Raw genomic sequence first — 19478 nt, forward strand, 5'->3', positions numbered from 1 at the left:
TGAAGAAGAGTATTTTTGGCTTTGGGAGCCATTCTTGGATAAAAAATAAGCCTGATAAAAACATTTATAATTTGCTGCAGCCCTAATTCAGATTTGTGTGTGACTTTAAAACTCTCATTAAGTGAAAGTAGAATGATCGCATGAGATATGAATGTTTGACAGACAGATTTCTGTTCTTTCTGTCAAGTCTACACAGCACAGACCATATACTCTTTTTCATGCCCTTCATCTGCCCCCAACCCCGTCATGCCACCCAGCCCAGCACTAACTCAAACAGTACCGTCTATAATTATGTAGCTGCGGGGCAACAGAAGGAGGGTATCGGGTCAGGCGGCGCGCTGATCCCACGTGTCAATGAAGGCTGCACCAAGCCAGGTCTGCCAGACACAAAAACACCCACCAGCCTCACAGAGGAGTCAGATCTCCTTTGACAAGTTGGGACACACCAAAATGTTCTTCTGTAACTAAATGTAGGAGTTTTTTCAGTCTCACAAGACTTTGAAACACTCTGCTGCTTTGGGGTTTGCTTTGGATATTTGAGAGTGTGGCTTTAAAGACGATCAGCTTGTTACTTGAAAACAAAACAGAGACTCTGACAGCCCCTGAGCACATGGTGGGGGGCTGTCCTCGGCTCCCACAGCAACCTCTGGGGACTCCGCAAGCGCTCGCACTGCCAGAGGAAGAGGTCAACCCTCACTGACGCTGCCCTGCAGTGTCATTTTTCTCAGCAGCAACTCAACCCTTCCCCTTTCCTGCGAACACAGTGAGTGAGTGACTGACAGAGAAGTAGAGTAACAAAGCTACCTTAAATGTTTGGCTTCTCTCCAGATCTGCTGTGTTTTACAGAACAGTTTGGAGCTGTGCTGATAAAAGCCCTCTCAGGAATGTAGTCAGTGTCACGTCTGAGATCAGTTTGGGTATTTACAACAACAAAGCAATAAGGCAGGAGAGACAGCTGTGGAAAATCCTTCAAAGCAGCTGAGCTTTCACTTTCAGCTGCTGCATTTCTGCCTCTTTCTTCTGGAGACTAATTGAAAATCACACTGGTGTCAGCCCTGTTGAGGCTTGTCTGGGACACCAGTGGAGGAACTCTGCAAAATTCCATGATGGTTTTTCCTCCATCCTGAGGCACTGAAGATTCACCATATTTGCTGTCTATCTGATTCCATCACCTCTGTTTGTACCTCTCACCTGGAATCCTCTTTTGATTTGGTTAATCACAGTGCAAAACCTCATGGAGTCAGTCCAGGACCACCTCGAAAAATAGCTGAATTGTGAAGTGCAAGAATTGCCACAAGAGGCTTGGATCAGATGTGCAGTTTATTTTCAACACAGCAGCAAGTGTCTCATGCGAGTCAGGAGCTCAAGGGACAATGAACAAAGACTTCCGACTGACAAGGAAAGGGGCGCCGACTGGATTCGGACACGGTCGGAGACACTCGTGTTCGGGGTAGGTTCCAAAACTCTGCTTCCTGCATCTTTTCCGTGCTCATATTCATGAGTGGGAGTGTTCAGTCAAACTGCTGAGTCCTGCTGCATGCAGGGCTCTCAGACCTGCAGGGATGGTTTCACTGTTCGACCTGTTGCTATAGAAAAGAAAACAAACTCTAGATGGTTCATCTTAAAATTCTTACTAATTGCTAGTAATGTAAAACCGAACTTGCTTAATGTGGGCAAGACTAAATTAGAAAATGAGAAAGATGGACATTCAGTTGTTACAAAGATGGACAATACCTTAGCTGCAGTGTGCACACAGAATAATCCCTAGATGATGTGAGGTTTAAAAGTATAAATATATTAGTTTTTCTGTCTGAAAATGTTACAGAAACTTGTAAAAAATAAAAAAAAAATCAGTTGTGACAGTCAGAAGTGTTGCTAGCTTGCAGAATCACAAGTTTTCTGGTTGCTGAGTTGGTCTGATGGGGTTAAAATACTGCACACTGACTATGCAGCTTCTTGTCATTTAAATTTGGGTTTAATTACCTTGAAATGCAAGTCGGGCCGTCACCCAGCATTCTTTGTTTGTTTGGTTTCCAGGCACTTAAGTTTTATTAAGTCGACTGCTTTTCAGCTTTTTTTCTCGTTTTTTTTTTTTTTTGACATGATCACCCAGCATGTATTTATTTTGGCTAGAATAAGATGAGGGAAGTGTAGGTAGGGGTAGGTTTATTAGCTATGCAACTTTCATGACAGTGAAGAAGCTGAAAAGTAGGCGATAACCTGACAACATTTTATGATACCTACTTATAGGTATGATAATGTAAGTCTGAGCTGTGAAAGGGGTGGTGTTGGTCCACACAGTGAGACCAGTGTAGCAAAATAATATTTGAGCTGCCCTATTCTTCTGTTGGCTGGCATTTTACCACAGCTTTTAAGAGGAAGCAAGTTTTGTTTGTGGCAAGTTTCAGTCAGCAGGCTTCCTGTTTTTGCTGAGAGGCTCCCAGAGACATTTTTTTTCAGCACGATGACCCTGACACAAATGCTGCTGACTGAACACAGAGCTCTCACATCTACAGATGTTTCTCTTCAAGCACTTTAACAGCAGATTCACATGCAGCACAGCTTACGTTTTCACAAGTGCATGTGGCTCAGTGTGCAGATAACATCTTTGTTCTGACACGTCGCCTGTGAGCAAACAGATGATGTTTCAGATAGATGTTACGCATGCTGTTGCTGATGTCACAGTAAAAGGCCGACTCATGTTACTTTGATGATAATCAGACTCTGCCTTCCGTGTTTGTGCAAGTTATAAGCACAAGCTAAGCAACAATACATTTAAGAAACATATTTGACATAAAAAATATTACTGCTGCATGAAATTGCACAGTAAAATATACTGTATGATAAGGAAAAGTTATAAATATAAAAGGTCACAGATAAATTCTCTTTAAACATCTTTGTATTTGGTATTTCTACTGTGAAAAAAGAGCTTTTTTCCTCCCAAAATCCTCCTCAGTATTGCCTGATTTGCTCTAAAAAAATTTAAAAAGGAAGAAAGCATTTATTTCATATGAAGGATGACTCATTATGAAGTCAGCGGCAAAGAGGAGGCAGGTCTGCGCTCAAACTGAAAGCTGGCAATAGGGGTCAAACAGTAAATAATGTTAACATGATAAAAAAAAATGTCTTTATGAGCAAGAGGAGAAATCTGCTTGACAGCTGCAGAAGACCCTGTTATGTTAAAGAGTCTCCCTTTTGAAAACTTGTCTGAAGTGACGCGACGTGACAGAGAACAGCTGTCTGCTGCCTGAAGCTTTTTGATTTTCTTAAAGTGAGTATCTTTGGGTTGCCAGGTTACACTGAAGAGAACCAGTAGCGGTGTGAAATGTGGATGTTGTCTGGCAACCCTGCTCATCTGTTCAACATCGAGCCTGATCTGTTGAATTTTTAGATGTGTTAAAAGATAAGGAATATTAGGAGAAATTGTAAACATTACTTTGTCATGATTCGGCGAGTTATCAGAGTGGTCTCCCCAGCAACATAATTTACAGCGTTAAAATGTGTGAAGCATAATGGAGGCGACCCAGTCAGCTCCATATTGGTCCCAGCTCATCACCCAGTCCGCTCCCGGTAAGACTTGTTCGCGGCCCAGTGCAACCACAGCTGAGTCCAAGCAGAGCAGGAGAGATTGGGGGGTGGAGGTTGGGGCAACAACAACACAACAGACCCCCAAAATAACACCCTCGTGCCTGGAATAGTTCCCCAGCCCCGCCAGGCTGACTGCTCATGCCACGTGAATGTGACACGTGTTTCTCATTTCTTGTGTATACAAACACAAACACAGGCACACACCCTGCAACCTGCCACAGACACCCGCCCTAAAATCCGTATTGATTGTTCCACCAGAGAGCCGCTGTAGGTGCTTTGAGGTCATGTTGCCAAATTAGGTGTTTTACCAGCTTTGGAAAAAGCAGCACAGGGATGTTTGGACTTGTGCCAGTTTAGTTTTCTGAGTTGAAATGTGGTATTTATTTAATGCTGGAAAATGAACGGTCTGTTGGTCACAGGTTTCATTTTTTACATGTCACAATATCGTTCATATTTCAGGGGCAGTGCACAATTAAAAGCACCAACGTTAGCTATCAGTGAATTTTCATGTTTTCATAGAGACAAAAAATCACCACAGAACAGTAAGTACACTACATAAATGAGCACAATACAACTGAAACATTTAACTTTCACTGCATCCTCCTTTGATCTTTACTTCATCATCTCTTCAGTGCACAGAAAAGACAGCAGTCATGTCACTGAGCTCATTAAATTAGTGCAGTTTGTCCACTGTGTTATTGAATGCCGTGCTTGTGATTGTGTGTCTGCTCCGAGTTCCTCACTGTGGTGTGCAGAAGTAGTTTTTGAGCAAAGAGTGACATCTGCTGGACAGTCTGCTCTACTAACTCAGCTGCACTGTGACTTCACTCATTTTTCCTAAACATAATCATTTTCTGATTTACTTTCATTCTGTAATCGTGAGTCTTGTTGGAAATGCTTAAACATGCTCGGTAACTTTGTCAACTCATCTTGGACAGATAAAGACTAAAGCTAAAACATCAACAAAATTACTAGGCACTACTTGGGCTGAGCAATTTGGGGAAATGACTGTAATTTGTCTGAAAGATGTTGCGATTTCAGTTGATTTTGCAATGTAGGTTTATGAAGTCAAGCTTAAGTTCAATATTCAGTGTGTTATGAGTCTAAAACATGGTGAAACATTACCACATGATGGTCTAATGCAAGGAAGAGAACCTGAAGTTATGAATTGCTTCCAGCATTATGTATTGCAATAGCTTCACCTGGCATTGAACATGGAACAGTTATCAATAAAGCTATGACAGTGTCAAGTGAAACACATAAAGTAAGGATAGTCAAAAATAAAGCAGTTCAAATGAGAAAACGGGAAGATCTTTCTGTAAATCATCTCTGGCAGTTAAATAGGTAGGCCTTCCATTTGTGTCTCAGGAACAACAACCACATTCTGTAGTTAAGTTAAATGAATTGAGTAATTGATTTTGATTTGAAATTGATTCATTATTCAGCTCTAGACACTACTCTTTTCAAAATACCACAGCTACAACCCCAGGCTGTGTGTTTCATTGCGAGTTGCTGGACAAGAAAGACTTCAGTCCTCCAGGAGAAAAAGAATGATTGAACTAAGCAGCCACCACTGTGGTTGACTGCTGAATGTAAAAGCAGCTACCGTTCTAGTTCCTCTTGTAACCACAACACGCTGCCTTGAAATTACATTGAGCCTTCATTAATCATTCTCTGGGTGAATCCAGTTTAAGTTAAAGCTCCTCCTGTGCGGTTAAACGCTATGTTATGGTCTTTCTTAGTGTGCTACCTCACAGATTTCTGCACAAGGTGGCGTAAGACTCCCTCTGTGCTACTGTTTTTCTAGGTTTTAAAGACAACAACCAGCCATGTTTTAGTGGTAGAGAAACTCTGGGATACATTCCTGTCTTTAGCCCTCTGAACCCCAAACAATTTCTGTGCATGTTTTACTCCTGTGTCATTTTTTACTCACTGCAGTATGAAGTCTTGCGCCCCTATGGAAACAGTACGACTATGGCCAGAAGCAGAGAGAACTCAAAAGAGTTTTCTGTAGATGTGTATGTCACAGTTCAAATACCATGAATCTTTTTTTTTCTTTAAATGATGAACTGGCATGATTTGAAGCTTGGATTTGGTCACAGAGAAGTAGTTCAAGGCTTGTTGGAGAGTTGAGAATGTGAGAATACTTTTTGTTTTTACGGTTTCTGTCTGATAAATGATGCAATTTGAGGCTTACAAACAAACAAACAAAGAAACCCAAAACCCAGAGCAGATTTTGGTTAAAAGGAGGAAAGCAATATGTTTTCCAATCAATAAGGCACAACACTACTGATTCTCTAAAGATGTTCTTACTTTTAATTACCATATGTTTTGGGCTTGTATTGATAAGGAGATGAACAATAAATATGGAAAGAGAGAGCAGGAGACAAATATGTCGTAAATAATCTGACTGGTCAGGATTTCAACAGGAAACCTGCTCTAAACGTTAGTACCCATGCGGTGCACACTAACCACTCAAGCCTGTAAAGATTGTTTTTAGATTTTAGAAAGAGTGTAAACTACAGCCCAGCTGATACTGGATTATTTTATGGAGTAAAATATACAAATATACACATGAACACGTTTTACACATATGCATGAAAGAGGTGTACTATTAGCTGAACTATACTCTTTATCTGAGCTACAACCAACCTAGTTTTCTTGCTAGTTGGAAGCTAGCAAGGCAAATTACTATTCTAAATAGTTTAATATTCACTAATGATGAATTTATCTTTATTTCATATAGATCCAAGTTAACAAAGGTGAAGTCCAAGGTAAAACGTCTTATGTCTTCTACTAAACTGAGTCGCCTGCACTGTAGCAAGCTAGCTATGAAATTTGTGGTACAGATTAACTTTTTTTTTTAGTAATTTTGGGAAATTTAACTCAAAAAATGTTGGGGTTTTTTGTCTTTCTTTTTCTTTTTTTATCAAAATGTCATCTTAAACAAAATATCACTATTGTAGGACTGTCACAAATAATCAACTAATGGTTCACTACTACAGAGTCTCTAGATGATTAGTGCCTTGGATAATCTTCAGATTATCCAAGGCACTAATCATCACTAATCACCCGATCCAAAAATTTCCTCCGTATATGGGGGAAAAGCCAGACTTTTTAAATTTCAGCTTTTGAAATTGCAGTGACTGGAATTGTTCGGTTTGGAGGATTTATTGAATTGTAAGTCCTGAACATAGACTGTATATAAAGTGGACGTAGCATCTGGCTCCAGAATTGAAGCCCACCCGGAAGTGTCAAAAACTTGCAATATCACGCCGTCTGCTAGGGTTGGCTCCAAAAAGCTTTTGCTCCATAGACCCCAATTCATTTTTTGAAAAAATAAAATTTGATAGACTGATTTTCTACAGCTCAGGATTTTTTCCCGTTAGTCTTCATGGTCAAAATGAGAGATCAGGTGGCCGATCTTAAAATAAACCAATACTGAATTTTAAATAAATCGTTAAAGTTGGCGGAGCCAGGGGGCGTGGCTATACTTGATTGACAGTCCCATTGACTGGTCCTGCCCCGAGTTGCTCTCCGGTCCAGCCTGTTTGATGACGCTTTTTACGTCACTGGCTCCAAAAAACCCAAAATGGCGACCGGGCTGTGTCCGAAATCGCATACTAACGTACTACTCATACTAAATGTGACGTCAAAATAAGTATGTAGTGCGTTCACACTGGATAGTATGAATAGATTGAGTACGCGAGAAATACCCGGATGTATACTATATCCGGAAAAATTTTAAGTATGCGCGGTGACCACACTAGTCATACTCAACCGCCCCATAATGCTTTGCGAGCTATCCACCAAAATGCAAGCCTCCACGGGATATGTGGCCGGACCACGGCGATTTTTATTTTATTTTATGTGGTTAAGTAGTCATCCTAATCACCCCACAGATTTGAGAAATAGGCGTTTTCTGACCAACGTTTCAAATTTGTCAGACGCCTCACAACGTGCTACTGAATGCTAGCAGCTAGTTGCAGCAGCTCGCTTTGCATACAGAACAAGTACCAGCTACCTCGAGTAGCCTGCAGCTACAACTGAAACGATTCGCATAATCTGGCTAATAACTGCATGAGGAGTGCCGGCTTGAAATTGCCACAATAATTATGCGACTGTTAGCGTAAAATCGACCTGAAGCCGGCATTCAGCCGAGATATTTGATAGCCATACTTCCGGTTTTTGTCGTCGGAGGTTTGAAATGCATTATGGGAAACGGAGTCGTATACTACAGTGTGAACGGTCGGCATTCTAATCATACTTATAGTACGTAGTATACAGTATATACTCATTGAGAATGTAGTATGTAGTACGTTAGTATGCCATTTCGGACACAGCCACGGGCTTCATTTTCTCGACGGTGAAACCAACGGATGACATCATGGTTAGTTCTCGCCTGGTCCTGAACAGTGTTTTTTTTAACATATAATGTTAGTTTTAGTTAAACTGTTATTTATATTTTTATATATTTATGTTATAATGTGTGGGAAGAATGGGTGTTCAAACATTAGCTTCCACTTCATTTACAAGCTGTATGTGGTTGCTAGCTTAGTAATGTAGCAAACCAAGCCTGAGTAACATGAAGGTTGTCACATTGGACTAAATTACCCTCCAAACAATGTGTTTCATAAACTAGTTTGCAGTTTTCCATGAAGGTGCTGCTTGACTGCGCACCACCATAACTCTGATACACACTCGGCTTGCTACATGTGCTGCTCAGACTATTACACACAATGGAGTTAGAGTACGGTCCACTGGACAGGGTGTAATGACACTGTTTGAAACTTATTCCAAGCCCCTTTTCTTTAATATGTTAATTTAAAATATGTGTTCATACCAGACAACATATGTGAAGATGTCCATATAACTGCGATATAAAATCAGTGAGCTGATAAATCAGTGAATCTCTAGTATGAATAGAATTTCCAATACCAGGAAACTCCCAGAATAGTTCAACTCATCTTAAAATTGCTAAAACAGTGACCCAAAGCATTTTTCTTCTGTCAAACTTGAGTGGTGTTACTTTTCTGGTATGTGTGGTTCTTGTTGCATAGCTAATTGTCTGTTAGTCAGAGAGAGTAAAGTAAACAGAAAGCATAGTCAGTCTTTGAGAAGGTCGAATAAACTTGTTTCTTGAAGTCCATAGCCTGAAGCCACGTTGCCTCATTGGGCTGTTTCCATCCATGTACTCCATGACTGCAAAGCACAGAAAACGATAAGACTGATGTGGAAAAGTAGTGAATAATTAATCTGACTTTCCTGCTTGCTTCTCTGTAGCTGTGAACCTCCTTGATATCTTCTTCAGAGCAGCTGATATCTGACACTTTACTTTGGAATACCATATCAGTATGAACTTGGTGCAGACACACGCAAATGTTCTCACACGCTCACACACACTCACGACACTCCTCCCTCGCAGCTTATTCTCATTAGCAGAGGTAATGTTGTCATAGGAGCCAGCAGCCAGCTGGGCCGCAGAAGTCATTTGGCTGGTGGATTTGGTTACACAGCGGCCTCACAAACACCTCATTCTCAGCAAATCTCCACCCCGGCATCTGTTTCGAGGTCCAACATGTTTCACAAGCACGTTGCACAAGGATGGAGGAGAGTGGTGGCAGGAGGACTAAGAGGGGCTTCAATTAAATTTAGCAGCTAATATCTGATTATGATAGAACAAAGCATAATGAGCAAAAATTAGTTTATGCTCTGTTTATTAAGAGAGCGCACGAGGAATGAACAGTGTGGGGAGGCATGACAGACCTGTGCTTTCAATTTTGAGAAAAAAATGTTTTAGAATTATGTATTTGTGGGTTAAAAGGCAATTATTTGACCTCTGGCATTCTTTCCACTAAACGTGACTTGAGAAAAATTGTTGTTTAGAAAAAACAATGGATGGTTGCTGCTGTGGTTTGCGGCCTCCATCTTTAATAAATAGGTGGAAGGATGCAGCGCCTTGACAGATGATGCAGCCCTGGTGGTCCAGAGACCTCAGTAAAACCGTATCCCCAGTAGTGAACCTGTAATTCTGATTCGGGTGGATCAGTTCTTCACTTTTGCAAGGATGCCAGAAAGGAATATGACATTTGCGGCCAGTTTAAGCGTGTTGTGTGAATTCTGCCCGAATATTGGGTGTCACTAAGAGCTTGCACAGGAAAAGTGAGCACCTACAAAAAAACAAGTAAAGTGTGATTTTTAGTGGTTGTTTGATTCCTCTAAAGGTGTTCTCCATGTGTGGAAATTGTCCGTTTGCATTGAATTTTTTGAGGTAGTTCTTTTTAGCTTCATTAACTTGTGACTGACAGCATGCAGTGCACAGATATAGTCTGCAGTCAGGGTTATGTTTAAGGTAATGCAATAGTTTTGTACTTTTTTTGTTTTGTTTTGTTTTTTTTTTACACTGAGGCGGACTTTATACTTCCAGACTGTTCCGGTTTAGAGGGGAAACGTGTTTGCGTCTGACCCAGTTTTACTGAAGGTGACATGGAGGTCAGTCATGAATACAGTCACATGGAAGACAGACTTGTTCAGGATAATAGTTTAATTAGCTGGGAGGATGGAAAGTGAGCTTCTTTTGTTTCCAAGAACATGTTGCCTGATTGGCCTTGAATTTTTTCATATTTTCGAACAACCGAGCCGTCAGTGTAGTCGCAGGCCTGGCGCCAGACTTCATTCTGTGCTCAAACTAAAGAATCTGAGCCCGCTAACGGATGTCACCCAGCTGAAATAAAAATCTGTCAATAAGCAGATTAGTTGGAAAAGTGTGCATTTTAAATCAATTTCAGGCTAAGTCTACAAAAGAACTGTCAGACAAAGGACTTAATGTGTTAAAACTGAATCAAAACCTTGTGATTCTGCTTCTGTTTTCCGTCATCACCACGTCACAACATCTGGTTGGATCTTTAGCCAACCATTTTTTAAAACGTCGGACATTTAAAAGCCCCCTTCACTCCACCCCCTCTCCCATGTGCCTGCCAGCACGTCCGACTCAGTCTACAGCCCAGTGTCTCAAAAGACAAATATTTGCTGGTGATGTCGACAGCAGTGGGCCCTCCAGCCGCTGAGCTCATCTGGTCCGGTAAGTTCCTTGTGGAGAGACTGACTGGTACTTCTCTGCTGGAGCTCAGACTTGACTGGAAGAATTATACAATTACACCTGCTCCTGTAGGTGAAAGTGCACTGTGTAGGAGACTTGGGTCCATTTTTTCCCCTCTTAAACCTTGCTGACAATTAATTTCGGTTTACGGTGTATACGTTTAAACAAAAAAGTCAAAGCTGAGCTGCTGGTGATAGAAGTCATTGGAACTTCCTGGAATAATAACATTCCTTGTTCCTTATATTGGTCCTGGAGAACCCAGTGACGATACCAACATATAATTGGACTGAACGGAGATGATTTGCAGCTCATGGTGGCAGATTTGCTGTTGAATAAAATCATGTGGCTAATAAAGTGCTTTTGTATTTGGCAGACGTCATTTTAAGATTCAATTTTTTGAGGCAATTTGCCATATATGGCTATCGGTGCACATGTTGGCTCATAGCCACAGCTTAACAGAAAATATCATGAGTTTGAACAGTTTGGGTCAAAAAATGACAAAGCAGTGTTTTAACTAATTTACAATTCTATTCCAGAAGCAACACTGTGATTATTAATCCACCTGCTCTTCCTCTCCTCTCTGTAGTTCCTCTCATGCCCTGGCTGCAATTGATCTGTTTTACTGATGTAGACATATTTATGGTGTGGCCTAACCTGTGAGTCAAGCAGATAGCAACTGAGAAAACTAACCTGTACTGACCAAACTGCAACTAGCTCTGATGCATATTTTGAGGCCATGCATTTTAAAATGACCATACTTGTAGTGTACTGTGAGAAGCATGAGAAAAACTTGTCTGAATCAACTCCGTTTGAAAATTTATTAAAACACAGCAATTAAAAGACAGGTATAGTGGGGGGAGAAACAAAAGGCAGCTGGAGAAAATGGAATTTTAAAATAAGAAATGTTGCGGTTTAGTTAAGATGCGCTACAGTAGGGGTTGCAAGTTGTGCCAGGTTTATCTGGTTGAATCATGCCCATTTTTCTAGACTGGGTGGTCTGTATTAAGAAATCCTGACCCTGGCATACCAGTCATGTAATGCTGTTGCTAACACTTATATTTGCAATTTTTCTCAGCTCAGCTTCCCGGTCCACCAGTAGAAACTCCCCTGCGGCGCACTGCAGCAACTCAATACAGCATCTCCATGGGTTTCATAGCAAGAGAAGTACATCTAAGTTTGACCGTACTGAAAACCATATCTGTAATTCCTCGATCTTTTCCAAGACTACTGTATAGCATGCAGCTCTGAAAGTTAACATCTGTAAACTAAGAAAAAAACTCATAATTTACATGGAAAGACGGCAAACACTCCCACATTAGTGTTTGAACCCCTCATCAGATGCACAATAAATGTATGTTGTACTGTCATTGGAATAATTTAAAAGATGAAAATCAAGTATGAAGTAATTATTTGTGAGGGTTTTCTTTTTGTTTGTTTGCTTTGGTGAGTGATTTGTTGTTTTTTACACTGAGTCTGTGAAGCATGTGTGCTGGCTGAGGCTGCAAACGGTTAAAGTGTCCACAGCACATATACAGTATACCACACATTTACCCCACACTGTGGATATACATTCCCACAGACACACACGTGGTGCAGGTAATGCAACCAGAGACCCCCCTTTCTAGCACTCAGCCACACATACAATACATGCACATAGATCAAGCCTTTTTTAAAGCCTCAGCAGTCTATGTTTCTGAGCCTGGAAGGAGGAGACAGACGGGGAGAGCCATAGAGAGGCGGAGGGAGGGAAGGAGGGAGGAGTGTGTCTCCAGAGAAGAGGGAGAGTTCAGCTCTGGACTCCTCAATGTGGATTTCAAACCAACGCCTCCACGCTCTGCTCACGTTTAGCCCTCATGAACCGGCAGCAATGTGGCCTGAGGAAATGGCCCTTTAAAGCCCCTTTTCCTTTTCTTCTCCCACTCCTCACTTTGGACCTGGAGTCATGCGGCTACAACACTCTGTGGCGGGCTTTCCTCCGTCTGTCTGTGACTCAGTGGAAAGCTGGTGCGGCGTGAAGGCAGAGGAGAGAGCGTCCAGGAGCAGAGGAGCAGAGGAGCACCCAGAGGAGGAGGAGGAGGACGTTTAGTAGAGCACAGAGCTGAAGTGGAGATAAACAGACATGAGTTTACCAACCAACTGTGTGTACGTGACCCCCTCGGTCCAGGATCGCTACTTCAAAGTGCGGAACGGGAATATCTGTGGGTCACCGTGCGCCGTCAACCGGCCCATCGACATTGTTCAGAAACGCAGGCGGTAGGCCAGATGTGGTTTCAATCCAGATGTTGTTGCACAACTCTAAACACAAAGCTGTTTAATTTTTATTTGGAAGCAAAGTTTCCCAATTCTTTCTCTGTTATTCCCCTAATGAGCACTTTTCATGAAGTAATACAACTTTACAGTAATTTTAATAACATATAAATAATCAGGTTACAGCATCTTGAGCTCTCTATATCACAATCAATCAAACACTAGCAAGATTTCTGTCTTATAGTATTTTATATGTATATGTGCAGAGAACCAGTAACTACTTTTGATATAGTTACTTCAACTTCTAGCTGTTTGTCATTTACAGTATTAGTAAAAATTCAAATTACACTTACTGTCATTAGGTTCTTCTGATATTTTATTTGTTGTAGAGGCACAGATTGTTGTATCTGTGCTTCTACAACTGCAGCACTGAGTTTATTCTTATGGTCACCATCATTCCAGCTGTTGGTTCTTTTGGGTTTTTCTTTTTTTGTCTGAAATATTTTGCAAATATTCTTGATGAGACTCAAAGTGATGCCTTCCTCATCGCGTGACATTTTTTACTGACGCTGTTTTAGTATCTCCTTTTGATATTCTTATCATTCACGCTTCTGTTACAGCACAGTGACTCTCAGTTTAAAGTGACCTCAGTATACATTTATTGTGATATTTTTACCTAATCTCCTAAAGGTCAGCACAATATCATGACAGCCAACCCTTATAAGCCACTCAGATATGATTTTATGAAAACCGATTTGATATCTTTATCATCATGTCGTTGCTCACTGTCTTTCAAAGGAAAGATCCTGTTTTTATTTATTGGCAAAATCACCTACAGTCAAGTCTGCAGGTAACTGAGCAAAAATTCAGCTCTTCACTTCGCAGATCAAAAAAATTTAAATCCAAGATGCCAAAATAACATCTGCAGTCAGTGTCATCAGTCTGCCAGAAGAAACAAGAGAGTCAAACAGTAGAGTTGAGCGTAGACTGACCAAATCACCAGAGTTTGGTTGCTAAGTGCGGCTTTGTTAGCGTAGCGGTGAGCCAGAAGGACTGATGTGGTTCTTTGGAATATATGAATCATTATCTTGTGAATCTATGTGTGTGCTTTTATGGTGGTCATACAATAACAATTACTGCTAATTGCTCACTGCGCAGGCTGAATGATATGCAAAAAGAAGATTATTTATATATTGTAATCTATGCATATTATATGAGCAATGATTTTAGTGGGAATTGTCGTTTGTTTTCCACTGAAACAAATATGAAATTGATGATGGGATTTTTGCTACTGTCTGTAGGAGACAAGCATGTTCACTTTTGTCTGGAGAACATGATTAATAGGTCAGAGCATCACACTCTATTGCACTTGACCATGTTGTGCTATTGCTGATATTTCTCATAACTGTTCAGCCTTACTCTTTACCATATTAAGTGTGTCTGTCATTGTGACTAGTTTGCAAGAACAATTTTAACTCTTTGTTGTGTTTTTTTTTTCTTGTGCGTGATGCGTTACAGGCGAACCTCAGTGCATTAGTGACATACATGCTTTATAGAGGATTTAGGATAAACCTGATGCTTCATGAAGTGTAGGTGCTGAAATATTGCAAAGAGATTGGTTTACCAGGCTCATGCATTACTACACACTTCGATCTCACTAGATGAGTCCACCTGAAAGCTTCCTTAAGAGTCACAGAAGGAAATCTGACGAATTTTGCAGCTGACCTTCCAGAAAGAGTCATGACGACATCAGCCTAGTTAGGTGGGTATCAAAGAGTCTTTATAATGTCAACCCACCAATAAAGAGGCTTCAAAGGCAGATTGCTAACAAATGCCTGGTTGGATGTATTTATAGGTCTGATGGATCAAACACATGTGTGTAATGACAGTCGAAACGCGACACAGAGAAGTAGCGTGCACACTGCAGTAAAACCTTCTAAATCTGTTTAACAGGGAAACACTGCGCTTCCACCGTCGTCACTTTTCCTTGTAAAGTTTAAGGGTTTACAGCTGCTTTTGGCTCAGAGACCTTCATGAACATCTGTGCAGATATTTAGCGTCTGCTTTCAGGGTTCTGATTTGGGACAAGTTGGCTCTCTGCGTCTGACATATAGTTATCTCATTTCAGTTATCTCATCGTACTACACAGCTACTCACAGCTCCAGGATCTGTCTCGTCTTTTCTCTTTCTGTCTTGTCTTGTTAGATTTTCTCCCAGTCTCTGGACCCTCTCCTGTTCTGTCGCGTTTGACTAATCATTTAGCTGATGAATTTGGGAAAAAGGCACATCGTGCTTTTCCAGGGCCCAAACTTACATCATCAACTAACAATCAGTCCAAAACTTTCAAAGATATTCACTTTACAGTAATGCTGAACTGAAAAAAAGCAGCAAGTCCTCCCAATGGAGAAATGAAAGGAGTTAGATTTTTTTTTTTAGCAGGATTACTCATCTTGTTGTTTCAACTCTAGTTACGTCATAAAAGATGTCAATATTGTGTTAATTATATTTTAAAAATTGCTATCGGATTTTCTGGTATGAGGATTTGCTGCTTTTCTCCGTTTTGTATTATTGTAAACTGAATTTGTTATTTTTACAGATAAATTGAGCTTTTTAAGGCATTTTTCACTATATATTACATATTATAGACAAAGCAACCAATCAGTTGAGAAAAATTTACAGAAATTGATCGATTCCTGAAAACAATCGTTAGTGGAAACTACGTGAAACTGGAAATCCTGTTGTTTTGGCTTGATAAATGGCATGAATTTGCCGTCCTTCACCGAATTAGTTAAGTGATGAATTGTTTCAGTCCTGCTTTGTTGGTTTTGTGCATGAACTGCTGAACTATTTGATTTTTCTATGATCTTTTTTGTATCAGCCTCTTCTCAGCCATTCAGTTTGCAGGATTCAGCTCAAACAGCTCTTCTCTCTGATGTTCTGTTTCTGTAATGCGTTTAACAACAACAGAGTGATTTGGGATTTTCTTCTCATTGGCCAATCCTACAGGTTGCTTTTGTCTTTCCCATATTTCTCTTTTCATCAGTAGACCTGTATCGTCAGTGCTGGCGATGAGGACTGAAGTCAGACTCAGAATCACTCATGTTTCACCTCCAAGCAGAGATCACTGATCTCATTTAGAAGTGACTCATACAGAGCGCTAACGCCTCATCAGTCCTGTAATAGTAACAAACACATTGACATTTATTCAGCAGTCTTACTCTAAACGTTCACAAATACAGCATATTTTTTCTCAGTGAAACGTCTCCTGTTTATTCATAGTTTGGTGCTTTTGTCTGCAGTAATAGTGAGTAAGAAGTTTTATGTGTAGATTGATAGGGTGCAGTAAATTCTCTGGCGTGATTCCTCTTACAGGTTTCAGTTTCTCAGGTCAGACATGTTGGGCCTTAGCATGTTGGTGACAGTCATGGTGAAATGTCTTGAGTATGTGTAGCCTCGTGCTGCTCCGTGAAACGACACTCTCAACACAGTTTGTAGTGCTGCCACATAAACTTTGCTTGTTTGTATTTTAGGAGGATTTTCCTTCCTGTTTTAATAGTTAAAACTTGGGTGTTCACGTTATAAAAGGCAGTTAGCATTCTCTTTCTTTTTAGGTCAGCCTATTGTAATGTTTTTACATAGAGGCCTCTTAAAGCCCATGTTTTTGGTTGCAACTTAGAGCCTTTCATGACAGTTTTGTAATCAGAGCCTCAGATTGATCCTCGCTCTCATTCTTGTCAAAGTTGTCTCTTCCCTGTTGGCATATCAACAACACACTGTTTTCAGAATTCCAAAAATTCTGCCTTTACTCTCGAATTTATCAATGTTTTTTTCAGAATGAAAAAGTTTCTGAAATTAGTGAATGATTTTTCTCGATGTAAGTCAACATTAGGAAGCCTAGGAAACATCTTTAATCAGCCTGACCGGTGGTCTGAGGTTTGGCCACAATGAAACAATCATCTTCAGCCCTATCCAGTCTAGTTGTATAAAACTGATCTAGAAAGGGGCAAATTCACAGCAAACAATGTCAAACCGTCAAAACAAAATCCAACAAAGTTATTTTCTGCAGCTGTTTCAAAATATAAGACAGACTTCTTTTTTTTTTACTGTTCTCTAGCTGCAGTTGATTAGGAACATGTAAAAGCAGGATACCAGCACTGTAAACACAGCTGTGTTAATGTGAATGTTTTCTACTGTAGCTGACAGCTGTGGTCAGCTACTCTTCAGCAGCTCTTTGTAGGGGGTTTTCTACATTTGGCATATCCAGGGAAATTCTTGTTGAGACACTATCAAAAGAACTAAAGAAAGATTCTAAAATTACATTGTATTTACCATGACATGATGGGCACTTCACTGAACTCAACATGTCTGTCTGATTTTCTGTGGCTCTGGTCAAACATGTTAAGATTGCAGTGACTCTGATGTTCAATTAAAGGTCAACATCTCAAAAATATCACCATTCACAAAGTTTCCATGCAGCTATCCGCTGACGTTTAATGCTTTCAGTGTGCAGCCTGTCCCTCCCAGCGGTTCAGCTTAGAGGGCTGACCTTTGATGGTGTCACAGCAGGTTGGCAGCCGTGTGGGACTCATCCCGTGTCAACACACTGCGACGTGACGCACAGCTCACTCTACATGAGGTCAGAGGTCGACACTGCCAGTATGTCGCAACATAATGTAAACAGGGAGTCACGTTAGCTCTGTCATAGCACTGAAGTCGTGCTCATCGTGAGTATGAGTCAGCTCTGGGTATCAGCTGACAGTATCAGCAGGCTCATTGTGCTCCTGCAGCTTTTCAGGCTTTACTCACCTGTGATGGATTCATCCCTCCAACTCCTTCACTTCACTTTATGCCTGTCACAGGCATCTCTTACCTCATGTAGGACATATATCGATGACAGGTACTTGTAAATTCAGTCACATTCTTCAGTTTCACCGTTTCTCCTCAGCACTGGCATATGACGCACGGTGTTGGAGAGAGACTGACTAATACAGTGTGCTGTAAGTGAGTTGGGATTCCCATTACAGAATTCTTTTTCCCCTTTTCACTGAGCATAGGAAGAAAACTGAGAAGTTTTTCAAAAATATGCTCACTTTTTAATTTAAAAAAAAAAATTAACAGAATTATAAACACACGTTTGAGTTGTTTAGAAAATCCTCCCCAGTCAGTAAACTGGTGAATTGAGTGTCAGAAGTGTACTTTTTGCCTCTACACAAGCCTTTTTTACTGCCATTTCTCAGTCTTCTTCACAGGAGGAAGTATGGAACTTTGGCTTTGTGGTAATAGATGGTCAAACATAACCTGCTGGAAGATGTGTGGCCCCTCTTAACCTTTGTTCAGCCGTCCACTTACCCCTGCTCAGTGACCTCTGACCTCTTCCCAGACTCAGTTTTTAGTCTTCTGATGCGGTACATTTCCAACGTACACTCAGGCTTTTGTCGAGATGTGGTGCTCCCAGCAGCTGTTGAAAAAAATGAAAAACCTCCAGGTTTCTGCTCTTGTTGGATTTTGTCCAATAGACATCTAAGAGATCTTCAGTTTCTTATTACATGTAGGATTTCCTGAAGTGATCCATCACCTGCCCATTTTGAATTAAAGATTATACATAACAGATATGTTTAGCTAATGCAGTTTGGTGTCATTAATGCGCAGTTTTGTGACAAAGACATTTTGACCCGAGGTGAGGACAGACGGGAAATATTGACGTGACAATGGCTGTTCCCTGGACGTGATCCCAAATCATTTCCAATCCACGGTTGACGCCTCAACCCGCTGCACCACAGGACGCCTCTGCTCGAGTCCGCAGAGTCATTCCTCTCCGTTCCTACAACAAACACGTCTCAACAGAAATCCCACTGTGTCCGCAGGCTTGGCCAGCTGGTTTCTTTTCAGCGTGTTTCATAGCATCCTTTGTGTTCTAGTCTCTCATTTGGTGGAAAAACAAAACTGCAGTGAGGAGAGCGTTGGGCCGGGAATAATTGCAGGCCTGCTAGCTGGTCGATCGGCATTGCAGTGACAGTCATGAAACCACAACTGACGTCAGCAGTCAAGTGTGACTGTGTTTCTGTGACTGTGTGTGCTTGTATTGAATATCACTGCGAGAATAGTGGACCGAGTGTTGACTGACATCTCTGTGACTCCAGGAGTGATGACCAACCCAGGGACAGACAAACACTCAACAAAGAGGCTCTGTTCTGTTATTTTCTCACAGGATTAGACAATAGCGTGGTTGACGGACTTTTAACGAATAAGGACATAAGGCGTCCACATGCAGCCTCCTCCTGCTCAGTTTGTCACAGGTGAACTCGATCACCTACATAGACTTCAGGGCTCCGCCTACACAGCGGGAGGCCAGGTAGGGAAAACCTGGGGATCAAAGGGGGCTTTTCGCAACTTCAGTTTCTTTTAGAAATAACAAAAACTGCACCAATATAAAAAAAAATGTTTTTTTGTGCAAGAATTTGCAGAAAGACTTAATCTAAAAAAACTAAATATTAAATATAAATACAGAAAAAATTTAACTGAGGGCCTAGATGTAGAAAATAGC

The 19478-nt window shown here is 40.9% G+C and overlaps 1 protein-coding gene and 1 long non-coding RNA gene across 4 annotated transcripts in view; one reads left to right on the forward strand and one right to left on the reverse strand.

The window, feature by feature from the left end:
- Positions 1 to 19478, forward strand: part of LOC110963451 (cAMP-specific 3',5'-cyclic phosphodiesterase 4D-like) — a 90270-nt gene that overhangs the window by 38150 nt on the left and 32642 nt on the right. Inside the window, exon 1 of one of the 3 annotated variants that reach the window (XM_022211833.2) lies at positions 12782 to 12940. The exons of the other annotated variants lie outside the window; for them this stretch is intronic. Coding sequence (XP_022067525.2) covers positions 12807 to 12940 — 134 coding nt within the window. The 5' untranslated portion in view covers positions 12782 to 12806. Of the gene's footprint in view, positions 1 to 12781; positions 12941 to 19478 lie in introns of those variants that run through there. 3 annotated transcript variants of the gene reach the window in all.
- On the reverse strand, positions 11492 to 19263 carry LOC110963454 (uncharacterized). The gene is made up of 2 exons (XR_002596523.2): positions 18284 to 19263; positions 11492 to 12785 (listed from the first exon to the last, which is right to left on the reverse strand). It is a non-coding gene; the product is annotated as an uncharacterized LOC110963454 (long non-coding RNA).

This window comes from Acanthochromis polyacanthus, chromosome 4 (assembly GCF_021347895.1).
Source record: "Acanthochromis polyacanthus isolate Apoly-LR-REF ecotype Palm Island chromosome 4, KAUST_Apoly_ChrSc, whole genome shotgun sequence".
Taxonomy (NCBI): Eukaryota; Metazoa; Chordata; class Actinopteri; family Pomacentridae; genus Acanthochromis; species Acanthochromis polyacanthus.